The 27,657-nt window shown below is 40.7% G+C and overlaps 2 protein-coding genes across 3 annotated transcripts; both read right to left on the bottom strand.

The window, feature by feature from the left end:
• Positions 1 to 523: 523 nt before the first annotated feature.
• Positions 524 to 27,249, bottom strand: LOC110371679 (protein Wnt-11b-2). Of its 2 annotated transcripts, none has more exons than XM_021328045.3 (7): positions 26,915 to 27,249; positions 7,167 to 7,402; positions 2,614 to 2,830; positions 2,253 to 2,519; positions 1,866 to 2,028; positions 1,272 to 1,528; positions 524 to 1,090 (listed from the first exon to the last, which is right to left on the bottom strand). In XM_021328045.3, exons 1-7 carry the CDS (start codon positions 26,983 to 26,985, stop codon positions 913 to 915), a joined length of 1,389 nt encoding a protein of 462 aa, XP_021183720.3. In that variant the 5' UTR covers positions 26,986 to 27,249; the 3' UTR covers positions 524 to 912. The 2 variants fall into 2 exon arrangements, with proteins under 2 accessions (XP_021183720.3, XP_021183712.3); XM_021328037.3 differs by having other exon boundaries at positions 526 to 1,090; positions 2,235 to 2,519; positions 26,915 to 27,246.
• LOC126055111 (uncharacterized) lies at positions 7,613 to 9,714 on the bottom strand. Its single transcript, XM_049842855.2, has one exon. It carries the CDS (start codon positions 8,697 to 8,699, stop codon positions 7,656 to 7,658), a length of 1,044 nt encoding a protein of 347 aa, XP_049698812.1. The 5' UTR covers positions 8,700 to 9,714; the 3' UTR covers positions 7,613 to 7,655.
• Positions 27,250 to 27,657: the final 408 nt, after the last annotated feature.

Raw genomic sequence — 27,657 nt, 5'->3', positions numbered from 1 at the left:
CAAAAAGAAGAATAACGATTACAGTAATCTACGAAAGCCGGATGTACAGCGTGGCTACATTACAATTTATTGTCGAAATATTAAAAAATACACACTAAAGTTACATTACACAAAGTAAAATCGTAGTATCCCGAACATCTACGTTAAAAAGTAACAGTCTTACTTATAAAATGATAAAATCTGTAGATTCTAAGTACAGTAGGAAGTCAGGCTATTGATTCAACTTTAAACTTATTCTTTATTTTAATACATCAAATATTATTTTTTTATTATTTAGGTAGTAATGAAATATTAATACCTACTACAGCTCCATATTGTTTAATGAGCGTTTCTGCTGCACATAGGGTGCTACTTTTCTCTTGCAAAACACAAAGCTTGCAAATCATCAAAAATTAATGTGTTTTTGTTCAATATTTTTTTTTTTCATCTGGAAAAAGGACGGTGATGTTGGTTACGAAAAGTTACATCTCATGCGGGCAAATTAGTATTATGTTAAAATAACCGAATCTGTATCTGTACCTACTAGACATTAAATATTAAAGGAAGAATCCATCTAATACCTACCAGTAAAACGGCAGTGGTTTACAAACATGAAGAACCTACACTTACGAAGGTAAAATGACTAGGTATAATGTCAATATTAATCTAATCAATCTTTGGTAATCTGGACTGGAACACTCACTGTATCCTTTATTTGTTTGAACTGGCGACGCAACGGTCTCTACAATTTAAAGAGTACCAACAGTAAAATTTATAATATCTATTGAATAATTAAGTTTTATGAAAAATTTAACCGTGGCTATATCTTGGATCATGTAGGGCTCACAAAACTTGTATTTTGCCAAAGGACGTTTTAGTTTCGATGGTGGTTATTTGGCGAGTGTTAAGTGAATAACTTGTGAGTTTAGGAGATCAGTTGCAGTAATGTTCCTCGGTGGTGAGGCGGCACAGCTGGCAGTCGACGCGGCAGCACCAGTGGTAGCGGCAGTGGCAGCGCTCGAGCCGACTGCTCCGCACACCGCGCCGCCCGCGCCCGCAGCACAGCCGCCCGCAACCGCCCGGCCCGCTGCCTATGCTCGCGTTGCACTTCCTGACACGCAACACTCTCATTAAAGGCCAACTTCGTTTATGTAGTGCCATGTACTGATCAGTGGAACAATCAATATGGAAGCTTAATTTTTGAAGCTTAAAAGTTTTTAGAACTAACTGCAATTCAGGGAAAATATGTACATCCTTGAAGTCTGTGTGCTAGAGGCACATTTGTAATTTACCTTCCATGCGTGCCGAGCGAGCCGGCGGCGGGGTCGGGCTCGCAGTAGTCGGGGCTGGGCGTGACGTAGCGCAGACGGGCGCGGGCGCGGCGCGCGTGGCGGGCGCGCGGGCGCAGCGGGCCGGCGCGCGCCGCCTCGGCCGCCAGCGCCGCCGCCACGCGCGCCAGCGGCGGCAGCGCGCGCCAGCACGTGCGCACCGAGCACGAGCCCGACACGCCGTGACACGTGCACTTCGTGCGCATGCCTGCTGACACCGCCTGCACAAACAAACACGTAAGTGCTTTTCCATTCGCTGTCGTCTTCGCGTCTACCACTGATCGATGCAACCTTCATTAGAAGGCAATTCGGAAACTAGTTCTGTCGTAAATGCAGGAGGACTTCTGGATGCGTCTGTGAACTTTTTGCGGCATTAAATTATGACAAAACAAAGGAAAACTTTCGATACCTTTCAGCCTTATTGCCAAATACTGAGAAAACCACTCCATTTTAAATTCGCTAATCAATGGACACAGATAATTCGATAAAAATCTTGTTATTTTAACGTCCATGTCAGTGCCCTCCAATTAGTTATAAAACTTTATGTCTGTGATTTACCTTCCGACCAAACCGTCCATTCATTAGATTAGCGGACGCAATGAGCTCTCGTAGTCGTTCAAGCCGCGTCCGCAAATCCACTTGTGGATCGAATCTGGGGTCGTCGGCTGCCATCCGGTATTCGATGTTACGGTATCTTGAACTTCTATCTTCGTATTCGTACCTGGTACGAAACATGGTATAGTTTAGTTCATGATAATTATAAAAAAAAAAATAGTATAAGTAGATATATGTGTAAGCGTTTTGCTTGGAAATTCATTGAAAAAAAAAACATCTAAAGTCTAGGGAAGGAATGCGTACAAAACACCTCTGCCCTAATCCTTCGAAATTGTGGCGAGGATCGTGCAAAAACGCTTTATATACGCTAACCTCGGCCTAGATCTGAACCTTTTCCGAGTGGGTCTTCCTCGTCGCGGTGAGCGCGGTAAACGCTTCCGTCCGCGACGTCCCTTCTTCCTCGTCTTCGGAGCCACGCTGGTGTTGGCTGGCGCCGGCTGGTCGTCCACGAGGATGACCACAGGAGGCATTGTCGTCGGCTCCATGGTTGTTGTAGTGGTAGGTAATTCTGTAGTTGTTGTTTCTATTTCTAGAATGTTTTCAACCTTCCCCTCTCGAACGTCTATTTCGTGTGCATCCAAAAACTGCTTCGCGAATCTGAAATTGAAGTTTATAGTAGAATTTCCCATAAAATCTTTTTAATATTTCATTCACCTAAGTAAACTAAATTTTTTAATGTTAATGAAGTTACCTCTCTGCCCATTGAAAGTTGTCTCCACATCCCCCCCATTTGAATCGTGCGTGTGGTTCAGCGGGTGTGATCTGAGCTTGGCGCGGAGGTCGCGGGGGCGCGCGGGGAGGTGCAGCGCATGAGCAAGCCGGCAGCGAGCCCGCCGCGCATGCGCGTGCCACCGACCACGTCAGTGCAGCCGCAGACATTGCATACACGTACGCTTGCTCGCGAGTGCCTGAGGACGACGACGAACTGAGTTGAATTCATAAAGTTATTATTTTTCTTCTTTTTTGAGTGCATCTCCTACTGGGGTTATGCCATTAGCTCAGCCAATTGACTCTTGCCTATGTTGTACCTACAACAAACCCAAAATACATAGGTCTTCAATGCCGGCAATACTTGTCCACTTTTGGATGTTCCGTAGCTAGGAATTGTAGCGTCTTTCTACACCTCTTTACCATATGTACATAAAGAAGTACACAAGGGAAGAATCGAGGGGAGTACATAACTTACATAAGAGAGTTCATAACAGAAGAACATAAGAGAGTACACAAAGAGTTCATAAGATGGTACGTAAGGGGAGTACGTAAGAGAGTCCATAAGATAGTTCATAAGAGAGTACATAAGAGAGTACACAAAGAGTTCATAAGATGGTACGTAAGGGGAGTACGTAAGAGAGTCCATAAGATAGTTCATAAGAGAGTACCTAAGGGGAGTACGTAAGAGAGTTCATAAGGGGAGTACATAAGGAAGAATATAAGGAAGTACACAAGGGCAGTGTATAAGGGGAGTACATAAGGAAGTACACAAGGGGAGAATATAAGGGGAGTACATAAAAGGAATACATAAGAGAGTTCATAACAGGAGTACATAAGGAAGTTCATCAGGGGAGTACATTAGTTAAATAAAGGGTTCACAAATTAGAATCGTAGTCTTGCAGGCGGTTGGTTTGGGATATTTAAGTCTTCAGCTACGTCAAGACGTGATTTAACTATGTTTGTAGCTAAAAAAAGTAAGTATAAAAGATTTAAGTACCTACACGTTCAGCAAAACATATTTTTTCCTTTAATCCCGAACCTTTGTATAGGTCTTGTACTGATAAGCACTTTCTGCGAAGAATCGTTTTAAATTACAAACGATATCAGCGCGATAAAGCCCGCACGTCCTTAGCTGAGTTAAACAATGGCATCTGACGGGCTTATCACACAGCACATCGGCAGCGCAGACCGCGCGTGAGTGCACAGCTCACGGTTATCGCTGAATGACGTCCTCCCCCTCCCCCGGCTACCCTCACCATCCCGCACCCTGCACGCTTGATTCATGCGTGTAATTAAATCTTTTGTCCGTCTCGCTGTACCTCGACCCTAAGCCCTCACCGCTGATCGTATTGTAAGACGAGCATTCGATCGCCTTTCTAATTTAACAGACTAAAGATAACTTTCATGGTTTTCAGAAGAAAAGCTTTATCTCATCAATAAGGATTCGCGAGATTGATTTATATTACCTTAACTTCGTCGTTCGTTCCCTTTTCCTATGAAAACGCCCCCGAGCTCTTAAAGAAATTGTTTGATTTCAGAAGTTAGAGTTAGTAGTTTATCTGCAGTGTACGTCAAATATTAAGTTTGCTACAGCAAATATTAATTACCTACCAAGTTGTGTATTTTTGTATATACAAGTAAGCATATATGATATATTGTTTTCTTCACATTGCACAACCCAACATGAAAAATCATCAACGTATTTCTACTCGGATCATCAAAGACATATTGTCTTATATATTTTTATATATTTTTCAACTAAGTTAATCATCGTTATTCAAGTTAGTAGCATATGTTTCTGAAATTAGGTCTGCGACAGTCGATCAGAAATGCAACCACGCGACTAAGCGATAATGTCTTCTTTGCGTCGCGTAGTCGGAAAAATATAAGTCGTTGAACTACTATTGTAGTTGAGCCCCATTACTGTTAGGATAGAAGCCAACTGAAGACTGGATTTAACTTTATATAGGGTTACTTGTGTTTCGAAGTAGCGTTATCTGCGAAAGACCTGATAGAATGGTCTAAAAGAAAATTGAGCGGCAGTAATTAACCTGATGAGGCTCTCGCTAGGCGTCTGGATTAAGGGACATATTCAGTAGGCAGAACTCCTTGAAGCGGCGCGTATTGCAATGAGTTTTCTGGCTTCTTATAAGCCTGACCACCGCGGTAGTCAGGCTATAAAACTATATATAAAAAATGATGGCTAGCGATATCGTGCACAGGGTGTAAGGTCCGGTACCTTTGTATAGTTTTTATATATTCACACGACACTTTGGAATGTGGAAAACCAACTCTACGTCACTGGTTACGTATAAATAATTATTTTACTCTCTGTGTTCCCGTAGAATCTTATTAAAAAAATCTTGCTATGTACTTTACTGGTTTCGTTTGAAGAAAAATTATTACTTCAACGAAAGAAGTTTCGTAGCAAGAAAAATAATTCTTCCCCCGTAACTAACCAGTAACGTAGGAACAATTATTTTTACTACGAAACCAACGCTACGTGGTTACGTAGCGAAGCGACCGGCCGAAGCCAACTTTTTAACGTTTTTTTTTTTAAGTGACTTGGAATTTTAATTTAGTTAAAATATATGATAGCTGATTGTATTTTTTGGTAAACTGTTTACGTATAGTTCAATCTTGTATTTAAAATAATTGTGGTCTAGCCTTTTCTAGCTCTAATCTAATGAAACGAGAGAAGTATTTAAAATTATAGTTCCGTTTAGGGAGTTTTACATTGTAAAGTTAGGGGACTTCGGATTCCAATACGCCATAATTGCCAATTGTCATACATACTTATTTTTGGACGTACCTACTTCCAAAAACAAAACCGATATCAAAGAGGCATCGCCATTACTTAGGTAGTATCAGGTAGGTACCTACTGTGGAGATTGAATTAAGTATTAAAAATCTCGGTTAAAGCTACATCCATAAACATATTCAGTTATTTATTGAATAGAAACGCGATGTGCGTCGTCGCGATGTCACGGGCTGTCCTGCGTTAGGTACATTTTTTGCATGTAGGTAAAGGTAAATATCACGGAAAACAACTCATAATAAAGTCAAATATTTGCGATGCGATGTCGTGACACCGGCGATAGGCACTACCTGTCACGTCAGTCCTGGGCGATGGATGAATGACGTGGCTACATCCGGTGCCAGCTTCAGTGATTGCTTGATGTTTGCTAACCTCTAACTATTCCGTTTACCAGTTGGGGTATTTGAATTAAATGACCATTTTCATAACTTAGGTATTCGTATCGGACTTCGTTATCTATGGTGTCCTTATTATTCATTAAATTAAACAGATGATTATTATTCATGAATGAGAAATAATTTTTCGAAGCTAAGATCTGTATGCAAAATTAGACGGACACCTATCTAAGTAGACACCTTCTTACTGAAAAGTTATTCTTTGTTCATTGCCTCAGCGGCCGCAGACTTTATTCGCTTCGTAAAACTTTTAATTAAAATGTATCAAGCCGGGAGCACTCCAAAGATTCCTAACGGTTTTGTTTGTAGCCGACAACGTTCCGTGTCAATTAATTTCCTAAAGTGGGCAGACGGACGCCGAAATGGTGACCAAAAACAATGCTTCGTATTTCGCAGTAGTCGACCGTCGGCATCCGGCCCGCACTCGCTGCCAACTACACAATGTCGCCGACCATGCTAAAACTAGAAAAACTTGCCCATTGTTTGTCTTCTTTTCTATTCCTAACTTTTAGATAGTTGTTTTTTAGTCTCTCTTGAACACTGATTGTAGAGAGCGACGTAAATAGATTGGATAGTGTTAACATTCAGGAAAAAGCTTGTTCCCTCTCCGTTTATCTTCCATGAGAATCTTGCTGAAGGATAAAATTATTTTCGGAAATAAATAACTGTATGTACGGATCGGTAGGTGCGTTTATCTTTCATTTATTAGATCAATATTGAGCTACTTAGTATGCAGCCCCGTCACGCTATGAGAGCCAACGTGTTGTACAGGCGACCTGCGGCGGCGCTCGCTCAACGAGTTCCGTGCTGGCGCAGTTATGAAGACATCGCGTGACGTCTTCTGTTATTTAATAAGGTTCCTGCGCCGGCCGTACCTACGATCGGAATCGACACGATTGCTCTTTACTGTCTATCCGTTCAACGTTCACTCTATTAGGGGATAATTAACAATAGACCAGTCAAATTAAATTTAAACAATGGTGTTGTTTGGAATTAATTACCCGAGAAGTGATAAATATGTTCATGTGTCATGTAAATAAAAAGAATGGTTGGAGCGGAACGGTACTCGCGCACCGTTGCTGAAAGAAAGGGCGCTGTCGTCACGCCGGCCGCGCTCGTACAATACATCCACGGTGATTTAAAAGACTCGACAAACTTTGTGCTTATCTTACATTAGTAATGGAAGTGCCAACTTTTTTCTACTAAGGGCGGTGATGGTTTCTTGCGAATAACAAATAATACTTAACTACACACATCATAAATGTACCTAAAAACTGATCAAAGTTTTAGATACTTTATAAATTGATAAGTGGAACTCACCCGTTAGCAGATCAGGGGTGTATCTTGGCGCCAGCTGTATGGAGGAGCAGTTCCAGCGCTCGCCCTGGTGCGCGGCGAGGCAGGCGGCGCGGGCGAGGCGCGCGGCTCCCGCCACGTGCGGCATGGCGGAGGGCTGGCGCCGACACGCGCGCGCCTGCCCGCCCCACAGCCAGCCCGCACGACGAGCCTCCACGCACGAGCTCTCCGTCCAGTTGCCTTCGCTTTCATGCAACGCTCTGTTTATTATCAAAAATAATAATATCATAACTGGTGCAGGTACTCATCTTAAATGTAGATATTATATAAATGCCTCCATGATATGGGGAAAAGATTCTCTTTTACTTGAAGTATTGATTTGTGAGCTAAATAAAACATCAGGATTTTTGTCAACTGTTTATTTCAAAAACATTTTACCTTCTATGACTTATTTAAATTATTCAATGGCAGTGATTCGTACGTTTATTCTTAAGTGCAATATTTTTATTGATACTATTTCGGTACTTTCTTTTCGTGTTCTACATTGTAAGAGGACGATGACCCGTCCCCACGTCGTGCGGATTCAGGCCTCTGACCACGTTGAAACGCCTCACACATTTCATACAAATAATTTGGTAAAAAATCTGAACCTTCGCCCTCTCTACGGCGTAGCACGTGGTAGGCTTCTCGTAGCGTCGGCTTCGGTGCGAGGCGCAACTCCAGCTCCACGGCCGTTGGAAAGTGAGCGGCTAAAGAATAAACTATCTCTAGATCCGAAGGTGGTGGCGATAAATGCCGGTAGTTCGATACTTTATGCAGAAAGTATTCTGACATACTGACTCTTGGATTACTATCATCGTATTTTCCTAGTTTCATGTCATATAGTACTGCTTTTTGTCTGTCTGGGCCCCAGAATTCTTGTTCAAAAGCCGCGTAGAATGTTTCTACGTCTTTGAACTCGCTCTTGAAGCATCGTGCCCACATGAGTGGTACTCCTTCTAAACACGATATTATGAATGGCAACTGTTTTTCTTCTGCCATTCTTAATTCGGATATGTAGTACTGAATATTTTCTAAAAAATCCATGGGGTGAGTGTCTCCGACGTCATCGAAATGTGGTCTCCTGTTAATGGACGCCAGAATCCAATCACTGAGATTTTCTGATGATAAATTAATGGTCGTTTTGTGTTTATCCAGTCTATCTTCGTCAAGTTCTACTATCTTCGGTCTGTCGTCTTGGCGCGACGCGGAAGGTTTATCGAACACGTTTTCAGCTTTACCCAAATTCGGAAGAGACATGTGACTGCGCAGTCTAGACGAAGGCATAGGCAGGCTTTGGTATACATCTTCTTGACTGGAAAATCGCACGCCGAAACCTAAAGTCGTCGGTTTGTGAATGGAGCTGCTGTACATAGAACTGCTGTACAGGATTTCGTCTTTCTTTGGGCGTTCATCTGGTTTCTTTTCTTTAGAAACAGAAGAAGATATCTTGTCAACCATCTCAGATAGGTTTGTTACTGAAGATTTAATCTGACGTAAATCGACAAACAAACTCATTGTAGAGTTATAACTTTTTATAAATCCATTTTCATGAATCTGACTGAAAATGTTTAAGCTGAAACAAAATAGAATTATGCATTACGATCGGTATCTCAGAGACAAAAATAAAATACCTATCAAGGGTAGTGCATGTGCGTGCATGTGTATCAAACCGTCAGTTCCAATAATAAAACTATTTTTCAAAAATGTCTCTCGTGTTGTCCTACTAGCTCTACATCTACAAAACGTACGCATCAGCTATCTTGTACACGTAATAATCGACGTCAGTCACATTTCAATGTTCATTGATGGATTTTTAACTCTATTTGATGTTTGATTGATGACTCTGTGCCTGGAATGGAGCGATGGTGGACGAGTGTTTATCATTGGCTATTGTTTACAGACGGCACGAAAGTTAACCATGTGAAACGTTGCTGTAGTGCTCGTGAGTGGTCCACAATGGAGGGCGATTCGTCACTGTTCGTGCGCCATTGCGCCGGCTAAATCAACACGTTGCTGTATGTGTAGCGGTCAGCTTAATGTGGTACCTACCCGAGTTACTTAAGCTTCAATTAAAAGACCATTGTTAAGCAGTTATATTTATATAATACAATGGTGCATAAATAATTCTATAAGTTAATAAATTAATATAATAATTGATTTATTGTTCTAGTTTGCGTTACCGATAGATTAGTATGTGTCAGTGAGCGTAGTGCTGGGCGGCTAAAGCGTGCGTAGCAAGTTCGTAGCAAGGGAGCTTACGTGCGGCGGCGGCGGGCGGGCACTCCGTACTACCCGCCGACTGCGAACTGCCGAGGGATGCGGCAGGCGTACTTGCCGCTTTTTATATACAGCTTACGTTACAATAACTGGGTTATCGTAGACGGTATATTAAATTTCATTGACGTTTCGTCGTGCCTGCCAAGGACACGCGTTGCCGATGGTACCGTTTCCAATATTACGAGGGGAACACGCTTTGTTCAAATATCTAGGTTGAATTTGTACCGTAGTTTGAAACTAACTGAATTTGTTGCGCTCATTATGTGGCATTACTCGTATCTTTAATTAAACTTTATTAACAGTGGTTACTAAAGAATATTTAGGCAACTTTATGCAGTTATGTTTTAATTTAAGCTATAAGTACCTGGTTACTTAAATGTTGTAAGCAAAAATAGAAGTAACCAATCGGGAAATGTAAGTATAAACTAAAAAGTTATGCCACGGGGGTAATTAAGCTAGAGCTAACATTGCCATGGGGGTACAGCATAGGGGTAAGGCAATTATGCCCTCAAAGGTAAGGTTTGCTGTAAGTTATTGCGAAGTACGTATAGTGCAAGTTCATTATTGATGCATTAGTTCCGCGGCCGGTCGCCGCTCGGTTGCGCATATCTTTGCGACCGAGCGAACAATAAACAACAAGCCCTCCTTCCTTCCATCCTTTTTAGCTTAACACTGACCCTACGTCCGCGATAATACCTATGTATGGAGAATTTGTTTTTGTTTTACATTCTGAAACTTTACACTGGCTACATATTTATCCAGAACTTTAGTTCTTTTTATAATATAGTAGTCTTTAGCTTAATGTTAACTTAATCAATCAATAACTAAGTAGCCATATGTACAGGGAGAAATATTTTCGATCAAGAAATGATATTGTATCCTAAAGATGCAATTAATTAAGGTTTTAAAAATTGGTCAAGCTATTTAGCTACTGCTTAAATATGTTAACAGGTAGGTACTTAATGGACTTATTCTTCGATAAAGTAAATTGTGATATCATTCAATTACATTATACACGTCTGTTACCAACCTGCGTAAGTTATAATAATATTAGGGGTTAAAGTATGAAATTGCCGTTTTATTCTAGTAGGTTTTTGAATTGCCATAGAGTCTTCATGGTTTGAGGTTTTCGAATTTAACTTTTTTCACGTGGTTTCTGTGATGTTTTTCTTTTAAAAAATGTGAAACATTTGATTATCGATGTTCAATTGTTTTTGTTATTCAACTTAAACAAGAAAGATGGATACTGCGAAAATTTGAGTAATTTTTGAATATGAGTTCCGACGCGGGATTGAACGGCAGAAACAGCCCGCAATATCAATGCTGCATTTGAAGAGGTGTCTGCTAAAGAACGCGCCGTGCGATTTTGGATTAAACGCTTTCGTGGTGGAAACTTCGACTTGAAGAACGAGCCATGAGAAAGACCGCCTGACAGGTGATTAACGAGAAATTAAGAGAGACGGTGAACGCCGATCCTAGTCAAACTACCCAGATACCCAGCCGAACACCGAATAATGTTGAAAAAATTAGCAGTAAAACAGCCACGACTCATGAATCGACCTTCACCGCTATTGCTCCATGACAACGCGAGGCCTCATACAGCAAAATAAACCGTTTTAACTCTTCAGGAACTGCAGTTGGAAACTATTCGTCTTCCTCCATATTCGCCAGACCTTGCTCTAACGGACGACCATTTTTTTTTTGTGATTTGGACAATTATCTACGTCACAAGAAGTTTCTTCCCAGGAGGCAGAACAAAATTCTTTCACACTGTTTGTGCAGTCTAGATCCTCAGAGTTCTATCGTAAAGGCATAAATGACCTTCTTATTAGATGACCGCAATGTATAGATAATAATGGCAACTATTTTGATTAAATAAGTTTGTTAAAAATTAAAAAAAAATACAATTTAGGTTTTCAGTACAAATCGGCAATTTCATACTTTAACCCCTATTATTTAACTTCTGAATACTTTGATTATTTTCTGAAACAAAAAAGGGCACAGGCAGGTAGCAACAGATAGTAAGGCCAAATATAAGTAAAGCGTCATTACACAGCTTTAAGGTAAGAAGCCTTTAAATATTTGCTATAATATATCCTTCGGAAAACTGATATCCGTGTAATGTGGTGGGGGACAGCGCACGCGACGTCACCACTCACGGTAGCTCCGACGGGCCACGTCACTCGCTCCGCATGCAATCAACATTAATAGCTGGCAGCCTGCAAACTTGGAAACAGCTACGCAGCACGCATCCGCAGAATAGCGCAACACCAATTGACTCCGGACATCGTGTCACGGTGCTGCGAGCCCAAAGCTTCCGTAATCCTACTATTATGGTTAATTCATGTGGAATGTAATTGTTCCGTTGTTGGACTCGGGTCGGGCACATTATCGCATTCGTCACGCCGCGCACGTGTACGTTTGATCTAATAAAATAACTCCCGTATCAAATTTTACGCGCCTATCTCGATCTGGTAGACAAAGAACCGCGCAGAGGGGTACAAGGCTTGGCTTTGTCATAACTGGTAGTCGGCACAAAAGACCACCCAACATTTTTCGGGTAAATCTCTTTGTGTTGTCCATATAGATAAAATAGGCCGTCAAGTTACAGTATAATTTTTGTTAATACCGAAAAGGGTCACATGTCTACGCAATACGCAGAAAGAACCACTGTTGTAAAAATGGCTAATATTACAATTCTATTGAATTAAATAAAAGGGTAGATAATTCGTGCATTTGCATACTGTGCTGCATTTTCTAATTTCTTGCTTATTGTTCTCTGGGTGAGTTTTTTGCGTTTTGTCTCCGGTACAATTAATGAAGTGTGGGCCGTGGCCGACACTTTTATGAATCTCTGAAACAAAACCACTAAAATCAAGCTCAACACAGGAAACAAATTCTATCAAAAACCCCATTGAATTTTAACATTGTTTGTGCTGTCCTGCCAATTAAAAAAAAACTTCGCCTAAAACCCGCGATGAAGCAAAAAAGCCCGTTTGGGGCGCAATACAGCTGACGCGGCTGCAGCGGCGCGGCGCTGATTCCGCTTTAATGATGATTAAATGCTGTATGATTGTCGTGGCGTGTGTAGCCGCCCCTGCGGCCACCAGCCTGCACCGCGGCAAGGGAACTTTACAGGAAACTTTCCCAGTACCTATCGAACTTCTTAATGTGAAAATAACTAGCGCTGCATAATTTAAAACAATATTTAGGTACTGAAGTAAATACACCGTTAGAATAGTTAATTCATCGTCTAAGTATCCTGATAACAAAATTAACAAAACAAAATACACGCATAGGTACATTACTGCAGTCACATCCCGTTTGGTTATGCTGACGGATGCTTTATTTCTACAAACGCCTCCCCTTCAAATGAAAATTAAATTTGCCACGGTAATGCATGCTACAAATTGTAGAATTGTCAAATCATTCCCATGCCCACATCCACTTGCTACGGATAATAAACTAACAAAATCGTAAACAATGAAATAGATTGACTATTTCATAATAGTAGCCAAAGATTACAATTTGTAATGATCAGTTACAAGAGCTGCTTTTCGCCCCAGCCAGTGTTAACTGCTTCGCTCCATTACACACGGGACAATGATACCTCCCTAATTATGAACCATTTGACACACGCACCCGTACGGAAAATGTTTACGTAACGTAATCAAGATCCTGCATTTCCAACCACAAGCATATAGCACTTCTATATAAATATGAAGGATGATTTGCATTTTTAGTCACTTATATGAAATTCGCGTTCGAGAATAGTAATAGCACATTTATGAGGGATATCACAAAAGTCATAAAATGGATACTGTGCAGGAATATCTCCGTAATTATTTCGTATTCAACGAATTTATACGCCGAGCACGTGGCAGAGAAACCCATTAGATTTAAATGTAGGTAAGTGGCCATCAAGAAGGAAGCCGGGAATAATTGAAACAAATGCACGGATTACTCAACAAATTGTTCAATACAAGGGCTATTTATCTAAGTCAACGCGCTGAAATGAACAATTTGTTTCATTTTATTGATATGACCGTGCACTAAACTTGGTGCACTCTTAAAATAATGCAACGATAAAAGGCGGATGATGTTTGGGCAACTTCTAAATCATTTCAGGAGTTACTAAGTATACCTAACTATTTAATCAGTTTAATAAATTGGTTCCTATTTTATTACACAATGATCCAAAAAATAAATACTAGATATTACCCGCGAGTTCGTCTGAATCCTAAACTGTCGTTTAATAGCCAAACATTGGATATTTCGAGACGTGTTGCGACACTCATTCAGTATCTGCAGCTGTGTTATTTTAGATGTTAACACGAGGATGCGGTTGTAATGAAGTAAAAAGTAAAAAACATCAGTCAATAAATCTTGTCAACTAATCCGGCGAGAGAAATGAAGCAGATTATAAAAACCGTTTTTTTGCAAGCTGAGAGAGGGTATGGAGTGCCGAGTCGTGCCTTATCTTTATTGAGAAAAAGTTTGTAGCACGCCGGACTAAACGAATTAAATGTCAATGTTTGATCCTGTTGAATGAATACACAGATAATTATTTTGGTCCCTACTAATGATTGTAGATAATGTTTACAGTTATAGCACTAAAAGTAATTTTTTAGGACTTATTTGCAGAGTAATCATTGATTACAGGAAGCACGTGGCGACAACGACAAGACCTAAAAGTGGATAATCGCAATGAGCTTTTGTCGGCGTCGGACGCGATGGGCGGGCGGATTGCACCGCGCGGGAAGTACGCGCGTGAGTCAACGCAAGCCAGACAGCGTGCCGCCCCCTCGCTCCCTCCCCCCGCACCTTGCTCAGCTATGAGCGCTAATTACTAGTATCGCCACCTTCCAACTATTACTTATACACATTTTCTTTGTTCTCTTTCCAAATTGGTCACACTTATTGGATTGATTAGTATGTTCTTAGCATTATTCCTTTTACAGTAGGTAGTCAATCATATTCTTCTGTGGAATGCGCTGCCCTCAGAAACCAGGAAGTCACCCAGCAAACAATCTTTTAAGAGTGCTGTGCGGAAGTACTTGCTTAAGAAATCGTTGGCAGAATCATCATTATAATAATTTATTGGTATATTATATGTATGTATGTATGTATTTATTGTTATTTGTATTAATATTGTTGTATTTAATTAGTATTTAGTGTTTTATTCATCATTAAGTTTTCGTTTTATTTTCTAATGCACCTACCATGTTTTTCTCTGCATCACCCTAAGGTTGACTGGAAAGAATGCCTATGGCATTAAGTCCGCCTATGTAATATTTTTGTTGCATAAAGTTTAAATAAATAATCACTTGCCCATCATAACTAAAATAAAATGTTTTTGTAATTTCAGCGAATTCCGATAGAAAGCTCAGTCGTGTTCGAAATATGTTATACCGGATCGTATACAATTGATTAATGAAGCATACATCAAAAAGGTTGCCGTCGATACGGCCGAACAAGAAATGTGTGACAAAAATAAAAGGCGAACAAATACGGCGGTGAGGATGTCGGTAATTTATGAATTTGTCAGGACAAACTGAACATCGTCGTCCGTGTAAATAAAGAGCACCACTGCGCGGATAAATTTGTGTCAGATCAAATGAATCGTGCCCACAACGATTTGTTGCACTTATTGCCCGCTCCACCCTCGAGCGACCAACAAAAACAATTCTTGGAGATGTTGAAGAATTAAGTCGTTTGTTCTCTGCTAAGATAAATTGGAAAGCTTCCATATACCCTCAATAGTACACATGAATAAAATCTATTTGTAAACGATCAAAGCCACAGGACACAGACACAGGAGGTGTCTGAACTTGCTTTAACTTAGTAAGTAGAGATGATATTATGTAGCGACATAGTATGCAAACAGCTTCTGCCCATTGTGTAACGTTGCCTCTTGCCGTACAAGTTGTGAACTTTAATAGTAGCTCAAAGTTGCATCCCTGCGAAACCCTTCACATTTTAGCCCGAACATTGCAAGTACTTAAAACTCCGCACTCCCAGTCGTTGTAGGATTTCGAGGAAGTTATCAGATTTAGATTAATTATAACGTTGGTAGCTTCACAGAAGTTCTATGAATTATATTCAAATGAACCAATTTCCAATTTAACAAATTCCTGAAAAAAAAAATGAAATAAATTCGTCCAATAAGTTATATAAGAGTTAAAATAAAATAGTAAAAACGTGTGTCCGGCACAGTGCAATAAAATAAATCTTGTACTAAGTGGCTCATATTTTACCTTCGCCCGCACTCGGCAGGCATACGTTTTCCACCTACATACGTTAGGCTGAAGGGGGAATTCAATAAAAATCACAATCGTAAAAACTAAGATGGCAGCCATATAAAAATACCTAAGAAAGCATTAAGAGCCGTCCCCTAATAATAGGTCCCGCCAGATGCACGGGACGGCCGCCTGGAAAAGTCACAGTGGGAACTCGAGCGAGGGAAATTATTTTTTTCGGTCTGCCACACACGGCCCTTGCTAACTCAGCGAAAACTGAGACCGCTCCTCTCACCGGAATCACTTACAAGAGGACATTTTACTGTAAAACTTTGGATATGAAAGTAATGTGTAATATAAAAGTATATTACGCGAACGAAGAAATACTTATTCAATATTGCTACGTGACTTCGACCAAAAAAATTATACGTCTTTTGCCGTGGTTGCGGGTCTATGAATTGCTATAAGTTTCTTTTGGTGTGGATTCGAATAAAATATTGTTTTTCTCTGAATAAAGGCTTTTCCTGCGAATTATCATAGTAGTTTTTAAAAATAAGTTTTCCATTGATAGAAACCGCCCTTATGTTACTTCTGTACCTTACTATTAAACTGACAATTTTAAAGATTTTTTTAAAATTCGAAGATGCAAGAACTTCATTTTCATCTGAACAACTATTAAACGTAACGCGTTCAGCCAAACTGATTTGTCGTAATTTTTTACAGCTTTAGTTCATGCAAACCAAGAAAAGCGTAGCGGAGTATATTCTATGCTATCAAAGACGTAGTTTTTTTTTTGTCAGGGGGGAAAATCCTCATGGACTGTTCTCCACCTGGGGTAAGTGGAGGGGTGTGCCGGACTCTTACCGGCTAAAAACCCTACCTGGTGTTGCCTCCAATTACCTGTTGTCGAGGGCACGGGTATCGCCAAGGCATTCTTCCGCACCCCCGACAGGTATTGGCCCGCCAGATGTTCGAAGGCGGGCCCCGTCACCCTTTGTGGCCGTCACCCAGCGGCCACAGTAACTCCACTGAGAGAGGCGCGCGCAACACAACGCCACCGTCTCGAGGCCTGTTTCTGATCGGATGACAGACGCCCCTAGTCTGTCGTCCGCAGGCCGCGCCCTATGGTGGCCGGAGATCAGCCACCCTGCGACGCCCCCTACGTCTGCTGCGGGTGGGGAGAGAGGTAGCAGATTCTCTCACCCTTTCCGCCGCCTCCTTTAAAACCATCACCTCCTCGCAAAAGGAGGCGACGGCATTCCACTCTTCTTCGCTGCTGACCATGCAAGACACGACGGCCGTCAGCGAAAGATTTCCCGCAGCATCCAGTACCGCAGTTAACTCACGGCGCTGCGTTGCCCAAGCTGGGCACTCCGCCAACGTATGCAACGCCGAATCTTCGTTGCCGGTGCCACAATGGTGGCAGTCGGGCGTGGGCTCCCGGCCTATGCGACACAGGAACTTTCCGAAACAACCATGTCCGGTGAGAACCTGTGTCAGCCGGAAGCTGAGGGCGCCGTGGCTTCTCTCCAGCCACTCCTTCATTACGGGCCTTATCGCCGCGATAACGGCGTGCCCTGCCGTGGGTCGTGCAAGCCTCTGCTCCCACTCCGCCATTAACACTTGGCGGAGCTCAGCCCTATGCGCCTCAATTTGTCGAGGTGCGAGACGCTCGCCCCGCCCCACCGCTTCCTCGCGCCATGTATAGAGTGACGCGAGGACTCTTCCGTCTATGTCCCACGGCGGAGATCCGGCTAGGAGACATGCCGCTTCAAACGAGATCGTTCGGTAACCCCTTATCACCCTGATGGCCATCGCTCGCTGTGGTCTTCGTAGCGCTGCGCGGTTGCGGGCCGCCAAGGTGTTCGCCCACACTGGCGCGGCGTACAGCGCCATCGCCCTCACGACCCCCATATAGAGCCTCCGGCAGGAGTTGTTGGGCCCCCTGAGATTGGGTAGCAAGCGCGAGAGCGCTGAAGCCGCAGCCATCAAACGAGGGGTTAGCCGCTGAAAGTGCGGCCCGAAGTCCCATCGACTGTCGAGAACGAGTCCGAGGTATTTCATTGTCGACTCGACAGCGATGGTGACCCCTCCTACCACTATGCTGGACCCCGGAGGTGGCTTCTTCCTCGGCCCATGGAAACAAAGGGCCTCAGACTTGTGCAGGGCCACCTCGAGGCCAAGACGCCGGATTCTGCCCACAACCTGTGAGACACTGGCTGTCGCCCGAATGCAAGCCTGCCGGTACGTCTTCCCACGTGCTGTTACTAGCGTGTCGTCAGCGTAGCATAGCACGCTGACGCCGTGGAGAAGCGCACCGCGCAGGACCCAGTCGTATCCAATGTTCCACAGGAGAGGGCCAAGAACCGACCCCTGAGGAACACCGCACGTCATCTCTCGACGACCCCATCCTTCTCGACCCGGGTATACGACAGCTCTTTCCGACAAGTAATCCCCGACTATGCGGCGGAGGTACGCTGGCACTCCATGGTAACGGAGCGCCTCCTTGATGGTATTCCAGGGCAAGGTGTTGAATGCATTGGCGATGTCGAGCGACACCGCCAAGACCACCTCGCCCCGGGCGACAGCTTCCTCCGCCAGGACCCTAACGCGCATGATCGCGTCCACTGTTGAACGCCCCTTTCGGAAACCATATTGGTTGTCCGCCAGATCTGGCCCTTCGCTAGACATGTACTGAACAAGGCGGTCGGCGATGATTCTCTCGAAGATCTTGCCCACTTCGTTCAGCAACACAATAGGCAGATGGTGAATCTGCGGGGCGTCCGTCCTTCCTGAATCAAAGACGTAGTTATATAACCTACTAGCTCTATTATCAGATTAATCATAACTTTATTAATTACGCTCAGGACAGCAATTAGTTCTTCGATGGTATTTAAACGATTACCTTATTCAGTATAACTTAAAATACACCGCATAACTTAATATTAAACAATAAACTACCTAATAACAAAATTTCATTTGATCATGCGAAACTTTTACGACGCGCTCGAGAGGACATTAACTGAGCAATTAGCGAACCACAGTAATATTGAAATAATTAGGTAGGTACTAAGAGCTATGCTGCCGTCGTATCAAAGAAGGGCACATCTACCATTTTGGTCAAACTGAGATAATTGAGATTAAAGTTTTTACCATATTCTGCTCCATAGCGTGGAAACCTATAGCTTAAAAGAAAAAAAAATACTGATGATATATGCGTGAAGGTTAGTACTATTATATTTTTAACTTTTTAGTTTTTATATATAGTTGTCGGAGGCGCCATCAGGATGGCAGGCACTATCGTCCGACATCAGTTAGGGTAATCAAGCAAAGAGATAAATTTGGATCTACAACGCTAGGCAATAACACTAGGTACGCTAGACGTGAGTACGTGACGTAGGGTAGTAACGCCACGAACACTCAATGAAGACTCGACCAAGACTGAACTAAGACTGAGCTCCGCGGACGCCGCGCTGACCGCCACGACTCCGCCAAGCGCGCCAAATTGTTGTTTCACCGAAAACGCCGCCAGAGGGCGCGCTTGCGTCTCGTTCAGTGACCGTACTATTGACTATCTCCGACACGGCCATAACTGACATACACACGTCCTCGTGTGGCTACACATTGTATCTGGTGACAAAAGAAAACAAAACTGGAGTAACTTTTCAGCTCGGCCTACCTGACCACACGATTAGGAATGACAACATAATTTTAAACAAAACAGAAACCAAATGTTTAGAAAGAATGCCACAATCTTAAAATCAATCGAAATCAGATCACACAATCTCGAATCAATGCACCATGTAAATGATCCAGACAGACCTAAGTCAATCAGGAATCGATAGGCTCCAGTGCTTCTCACTGGGCGTGTCAAAGATGAAAATGATCAGTCCTTCTGACTGATATGATTTAGAATGATCAGTCCTTCTGACTGATATGATTTAGAATGATCAGTCCTTCTGACTGATATGATTTAGAATGATCAGTCCTTCTGACTGATATGATTTAGAATGATCAGTCCTTCTGACTGATATGATTTAGAATGATCAGTCCTTCTGACTGATATGATTTAGAATGATCAGTCCTTCTGACTGATATGATTTAGAATGATCAGTCCTTCTGACTGATATGATTTAGAATGATCAGTCCTTCTGACTGATATGATTTAGATTGATCAGTCCTTCTGACTGATATGATTTAGAATGATCAGTCCTTCTGACTGATATGATTTAGAATTATCAGTCCTTCTCACTCATAAGTTGTCACAATGACGATATCTTTGACACAAGCATTCCAGTCCTTCTCACTGGAACACTCCTAGGGTCTACCCAAGGGATATCAGTCCTTCTCACTGATATGGTAAGGTAGGAATTGCATCTGAACAATGAACTTTGCAATGAAATTAGTAGCATTAACTTGAAATAAAATCAGCGAAATCAATTCGCACAAAATCAGTCGCAATCATCAGACAGATACAATTATCATGCGTGCATTAATTAGAGTTTGATGAAGTACCTTCGCCTGGGTCATCGACCTCTAAATCAACAGTAACTAAATCTAATTCAGTTGGAATCTCAGCTTGGGGCATCCTTACATCGTGGGCATACTTCTAGGTTCTATTACCAGTTAAAGATTTCAAAACATAGCGATCGTCTTTAAGTAACTCAAAAACTTTAAATGGCTTTTTAAATTTAGGGTCAAACTAGGTCACCAACTTATCAACGAGACAGATGCCTCTCAAGTTTAAAAATGTCGTAAAACAAATAACGTCAACATAAAGCAAAAATGGATCGGTCTCACCGGGTTTCCATTCAACGTGCGTGACGATGCGCACATCGCTATGGCCAGCAGTACAGCAAGGCTTTCGGACGTGAAGCCACGGAGATGCACGAGCACCAACGCTCCGACCTCACGATGACACGTTGGGCTCCTAGCAGCTGACATGCTCCATTCAACGTCGTAATTTTCTCGCCGAATTGCACAATAACCACCGTCATTGAAAAAAAAAGACAAATTCGGTTAATTTTCTAACATACCTTCAATAACTAGCTTGACATTTAACAATGGCAACGATACCATTACCATAAACGTGGTTACCATACTTGTACCTTCGTTGAAATTCTTAATTCAAATTATCGACGTTACTTTTTTTTTATCAAGTGGGTAGAAATTTATTTTCACGTGGCGAATTCGAAACGCGTGTGGGCATTCGGATTGCATCCCACTTCTGATGTCGGAGGCGCCATCAGGATGGCAGGCACTATCGTCCGACATCAGTTAGGGTAATCAAGCAAAGAGATAAATTTGGATCTACAACGCTAGGCAATAACACTAGGTACGCTAGACGTGAGTACGTGACGTAGGGTAGTAACGCCACGAACACTCAATGAAGACTCGACCAAGACTGAACTAAGACTGAGCTCCGCGGACGCCGCGCTGACCGCCACGACTCCGCCAAGCGCGCCAAATTGTTGTTTCACCGAAAACGCCGCCAGAGGGCGCGCTTGCGTCTCGTTCAGTGACCGTACTATTGACTATCTCCGACATAGTTAATTTTAAAATAAATTCAAATTATTCCTTTCAACTTAAAAAAAAAATAATTAAAAAATACCACTTACTACAAAGAAATGGCATAATTAACCAAATGTGACCTTTCTTTTTAATATTTCAAGAAAATTAGTCATTGAGTCTGAAAGAAGGGGCACATTTGTCTAATTGCGCTTTTTTAATGCAAAACTAAATTTTTTCTACAAAAAAAAGACAAATAATCATGCGAGGAAACTTTAATAAACTATAAAACATTTATTGTCATGCCATTTCTGGTTATCCTTATCCAAATAACTGAAACAAAACTTCTAGGACACCAACATTTAAACAAAAAAGAACCTTTCTTAATATTCAATAGTTATTTTTAAATTATTAGGGATCTCATCCTTCAATTTTGGTTAACTAATAGAACTTATAAATTAGAAAGAAAAAGTGCTAATACTTAAACTCGATTACAGTTTTTAGTTAGTTACCTAAGTAAGTATACCTAAGGAAAATCAAAATTTAATATTTATATTCTTTTTAATAAAAATAGGTTGGACCCAATTTAAAAATCTATGCAATAATCTCTAAATCTCTAAATTACAATTTAAAAACCGGCCAAGTGCGAGTCGGACTCGTGCACGAAGGGTTCCGTAAATTACAGTTAAATCAACCTATCTCAAAAACTATAAGAGATACTTTGATCAAACCAAAAATCGTTGAAAGAGTTAATTAGCATGCATCACCTCTATTTTTTTTAGAATTTTATACCCCGTAGTTATAAAAATAGAGGGGGGGGGACATACTTTTTACGACTTTGAGAGCTGATATCTCAAAAACCGTTCACTTTAAGAAAAATGTTTTTTAGAAAACTTTATATCATTTTAAAAGACCTTTCCATTGATACCCCACACGGGTATGTACATCGAAAAAAAAAATTTCATCCCTCAGTTACATGTATGGGGGGCCCCACCCCCAATTCTTTTTTTTACTATTTAGTGTCATATTTTTGTAGCGGTTCATACAACACATATTCCCATCAAATTTCATCACTGTAGTACTTATAGTTTCCGAGTAAATCGGCTGTGACAGACGGACAGACGGACAGACGGACAGACGGACATGACGAAACTATAAGGGTTCCGTTTTTGCCATTTTGGCTACGGAACCCTAAAAATAAATCAAAATATTCTATATTAATAGAGGTAGTAATAGGAGCATAAAGAAGACGGATCACAATCCATACAAAATTGCCCCACGTCTTATAACAATGTGACGTATCTCAAAAAAAAGATAAAAATGTTAAAAAAAATATGACATACTCTGTAACTTAATTTTTTTACACCTTCATACGAAAAAAATGCTTCAAAAATTGTTCAGGCGCTGTTATGAAAAAATTGTTCATGAGAAAATTTAAGGACCATTTTTTTAAATTATGTACCTATATGATTGATAGTGTCTACCTCCCAGGTGGTCCCATATTCATCAGGTCAGGATCTGATGATGGAAACCCTGAGAAATCCAGGGCAACTTTTGAAAGTTGTAGGCATGCGCAGGATAAAAACTTGACAATGAGGTGTATGTCTGATTACACGATGCAAATTATTAAAAAAAAAAAACCGACTCCCAAAAAAACACTGAAAAGCAAAAAAAAAAAACTATTAGGTGCATCGGCCTAGAAGTCGGTGCTTTTCATTGTTTTGGGAGTCGGTCTTATTTTTTTGTAAAAAGTTTTTTTATTTTTGGCTCTTCAGTGACAAGCTTAGTTGTTACTATCCGTATTAGTGGAAAGTTCTCATCAATACGAATAATATACGACCAAATACGAGGTAATTTACATATTCAATTGTCGAGTTCGCTTGACCTTCTCTGGTCTCCATCATCAGGTCAGCTAAAAAATTTCACTGTTGTAAATGTATATTCAATACAAATAATATATAAGCCCAAACACGAGGTAGTTTACATATTCAGTTGTTGATTTCCCTCGACCCTCTTTCGTCTCCATCATCAGGTCAGCTCCAAACCTTCACTGTTGCATAGTGTTATCAGACATATAACACCTCATTGTAAAGTTTTTATCCTGCGCATGCCTACAACTTTTAAAAGTTGCCCTGGATTTCTTCCATCATCAGATCCTGACCTGATGAATATGGGACCACCTGTGAGGTACACACTATCAAACAAAAATATAATTTAAAAAAATGGTCTATAAATAGTCTTATGATCGATGTTTTCATAAAAGCGCCTGAACAATTTTCAAAGCATTTTTTTGTATGAAGGTGTAAAAAAATTAAGTTACAGAGTATGCCATATTTTTTTACATTTTTATCTTTTTTTTGAGATACGTCACATTGTTGTAGGACGTGGGGCAATTTTGATCCATCTTCTTTTGGTTGTCAACCTTTTTTAAGCTATGTTATTAGAGCTTATTCGTCGCTTATAGCTTCGACGTCACAGGCACAACTGACGCGTTTCAATCAAACCCTGCCCTCCTTTCCTCACCCCTAATCATAAATAATTTAAAGAAAAGGCACAACTGGGTCTTTGTGACTTTTATACGTAAATTAATTGAGAAATACATGGATTATTTATTTAGTAGAAAGAGCACATCTGGCATTTGAGCCTTTTCTTTATGTTATGTTGTAGATGTGCCTTTTCAAAGTAGCTTTTAGTAAATATCTATATGAAATTATAGTCACATCTACGTATTTGTGCCTTTTCAATAAAATGGTAAATACATGTGTCTTTTCATCTTATAAAACATGAATATTAGTCTCATTTGTGCCTTTTAAGCCATCTGTATCTCCGTATTCCTTAAAGATAAAATTCTACAAAAAATTGAGCAGATGCGCCTTTTTTTTCTGATTCTAAATATGTGTGTAACTCAATTTTTTTTAAAATGTTAGTTGTGCCCTTTTTTCTTACGACGGCAGTATGCCGAAAATCGTGTTCGTACCAAAGCTCACATTTCCCGGGATATTACCGGGTGTAATCTCGGGGGCGAATAATTGCGGGTTGCAACTGAACAACGGTGCTCATTAGTGCAATGTTCAATTAGGGAGCGTCGATGGACGGGGAGAACCGACCCGTTACAACCGCTTTAAATCCTGTGGATGTTTCAAATGGTACAATAACAATGTTATTTAGTACCGCTTTATGCTGTTGTGATGCTTGTATTGATTAATTTGCTTTATGTATTCCTTAATTATATTGAATTCGCAATGGCTTCAACTCCGTTGTTTGACTCATGTAAATAGCGATGTCGAGCGCTGCTCGTTATTATAGAGCGTTAATCTGTTTTAATGACTTTTGCTTTTCATCTGTGATGTTACAATATTTATCAGTACGTATAGCAATGTTAATTAACAACTTCATTAAAATTACTGGCATATTAACTTCAAATATTTATGTTAATTAATAATAGAGTAGGTCTAGGTGTGTTGTTACTTTCCAATTATGTTTTCAAGCTCTCGTGTTTACCGAGCTTACAGAAATGATTTTAGTGTCGCTAATTACCTATGTTCTAATTAATTGTAAATCCTATCTCCGTGATGTTTGTTTTTAAGACTCGCCGTCCTCAGGATTTTCAACCACAACCTAAGTGAACTTTAAAATATTTTTTTAAACTAGGTATTCGTGAGCTTTCTTAACATATGCAGCTTTAATACCCTTCAGACTGAAAATTGAAATAGACGGAAGACAAGAAACGACACTAGGGCGGATCCAAAATTGAAAATTCCGAACCAAGAATCCTGCTGGTATGATTCGCTGATAGATGACCATCTCACTCATCTTATGATGACGCTCTTTAGTGTTTCGGAAGTGCATGATAAACTGGTGGGTAGTTAGAAGCCAGAAAGTGTGACAACCAGTGTTATCAAGGGCTATCGGTTTACCCGTGACAATTCACACTGGTACTCAGCTGCATCCGGTTAGATTAGAAGCCGATCCGAAAAGATTCGAGGCGATGAGAAAAGAGTAGACAAATATTGATGAATCCAATTTTTTAAAGTACTACGATGACAACTAAGCGAGATTTATGTAGTAGGTACATACTAGCCGTTTGCTCGCGGTTTCACCCGCGTCTAAATATAGCCTGCCTACGTTACTCGGGAAAACTGTAGCTTTCCAACAGTGAAAGAATTTTTCAAAGCGGTTCAAAACAGTAAACCGCGGAAAGAAAAACAACCATTTTTCCTCTATACTATATTAGTAGGTATAGATGGAATATTAATAGATGGAAGTAGGTACATAGGGAAGTCCATCTCCCGAGCCTTTTCCCAACTACGTTGGGGTCGGCTTCCAGTCTAACCGGATTCGTCTGGGAACCAGTGTTTTAAAAGGAGCGACTGCTTATCTGACCTCCTCAACCCAGTTACCTGGGCAACCCAGTACCCCATTTGGTTAGACTAGTTACCTGAAATACTGCCATGGGTAATAAAGCCGGGACCTACGGTTTAATGTGCCATCCGAAACACAGTCTTTAGTGTCCAAGATATACTAAGACAGTACATACAAACTTAGAAAAGTTCATGCCTGACCTGGAATCGAACCTACGCTCTCATACGTGTGAGATTGGTTCTTTAATTACCCACAAGGCCACCACAACTACATAAGGGTGAAATATTTATTTATTAATTTTATGAATGAATATTACAGCCATACAGAACAACATATTAAATCCAAAAGTACGAACAATTTTTCTGGTTGTTTTTGGACTGATTCAGCCTACCCCTCGTACTAGAAAAAAGATTTAGGTATCAGAGAGAGTGCATAAGGAAGGTGCATACTCTATATGAAGTACCTATATAGAGTAAAAGAGAGTACGTAAGGGGGAGTATATAAGGGTAGTGCATAAAGTAGAACAATTGATACTATGTACAAAGGAACAGTTCATAAGGAAGTACATTATGGAGTTTTTACATAAAAAGAAAAAAAAAGTAGTTTCACGTCACAAAGATATTCGTATTAGGGTTGTGGGCATGCCCAAAGTGCAGTCCACTACAAAGATCCATGACGACGATGTGAAAAAATCTGCACGTTTTTAACCTTTAGTATAATACATTAAGCTGTAGCTATAATTTATTCATACGTTTTATTTTATGTCTGATTTTCACTGCATATAACATTTTGATGCGTTTCCACCATATTGCATACCAGTTTTCTTTTTGCGGTAAAAATAATTAATATGTTCTTTGTTTAACATTTTTCTTCATTTTTCATTCATTTTTCATTTCATTTTTCTGTCTATTTATCTTATTATTATTTACTGAAATAGTTTTCAAGCCACCACAGAACCAACAGTCATCCTACAGAACCAACAGTCGTCACCAAAGTTACTTACCATAGTAGGAGCGGTTGCCGAAAATATTTTCAGAATTTATGAACTTGTAAATTTGAATTTAATCTCATTCCCATGCTACCGTTGTCAAATACCGCTAAGTATATTTATTCCTAGACCAAGTGAGGCCAATGCAATCCTTATATTTAATTTTGGATAGGTCAAAAGCGTCTCAATTTTTTTATGTCGTGAATGATTAGAGCAATTTTCTCAGGTAAATCAATTCTCATAAAAAAAATTAAGCAAGGTACAGACGAAATCAATTTTGAATTATTTTTACACGTATAACTTATTAGATGATGCGCAATATAATAATCTATAAAAGAAAAATAAACAATACTCACAACCATCGTATCGCCTTCGTAGACTTCGGCAAAAACACAAAGAACAAAACGAAAGCAATATAAGAACGCATCACAAAATAAAATCGATCACTGCATTAATTAAATATTTCAGTAACAAATCGTAGTTTAAAAAAAAAGTAACAAGGGCGCGAATTTTTTGGCGGGAAAAGTCGAGTGTCACGGAGAGCCCGGCGACGGGCAGCGAGCGATGCGGGATGAGCGCTCCCGAGCTGCGATTGCGACAGAATGCACGACTACGACCACCTCCAGCCACTCTCGGCCAGTGGTCAGGCAGACAAAACGCGCCGCCGCAACTGGCAAGAGTCGCCAAAGATTAAAACGCTAACTCCAGGTGTGATACTTTTAAGTAATGATTAACGCGTTTTCGCGTCGTATGGAGTATTTTAGTTACAGTTTCTGCTATTATATTAGTGTCTAAGTTTTCTTTTGTTTTTCTAGATTAATTTCACTCCTATCTCTGCTCTCTTCGCTTCAAAATTTCGTAACTCTGTTGTTTCTTTGTGCACAACATTATTGGCAAATGGATTTAGGTTAATAAGCCATATAAAAGGCACTTAATACATATATACAGGTGTATTGAACAGATCGAATCAACATTAGTAATTTAATTAATATCCATCAGTGTCTACGTACTGCAAATTTTAGACAGTTTCCCCCATTTTTGAGGTAATATTCAATTTTCTCCCTTATTTTGTACTTTCATAATACAAATTCGGAGTACT

The sequence above is a fragment of the Helicoverpa armigera genome, chromosome 5 (assembly GCF_030705265.1).
Source record: "Helicoverpa armigera isolate CAAS_96S chromosome 5, ASM3070526v1, whole genome shotgun sequence".
Taxonomy (NCBI): Eukaryota; Metazoa; Arthropoda; class Insecta; order Lepidoptera; family Noctuidae; genus Helicoverpa; species Helicoverpa armigera.
The sequence above is the reverse complement of the archived record's forward strand: the minus strand, read 5'-3'. Positions and strand labels throughout refer to the sequence as shown.

Bases quoted from the DNA above. Each gene is read 5' to 3' on its own strand.
- LOC126055111 (XM_049842855.2), bottom strand. From the start codon at position 8,699: ATGAGTTTGTTTGTCGATTTACGTCAGATTAAATCTTCAGTAACAAAC.
- LOC110371679 (XM_021328037.3), bottom strand. From the start codon at position 26,985: ATGCGTTCTTATATTGCTTTCGTTTTGTTCTTTGTGTTTTTGCCGAAG. The intron at 7,403-26,914 runs GTGAGTATTGTT...GATAATAAACAG, and splicing joins ACGAAGGCGATACGATGGTT to AGCGTTGCATGAAAGCGAAG. The intron at 2,029-2,234 runs GTTAGCGTATAT...GTTTCGTACCAG, and splicing joins AGGTTCAGATCTAGGCCGAG to GTACGAATACGAAGATAGAA.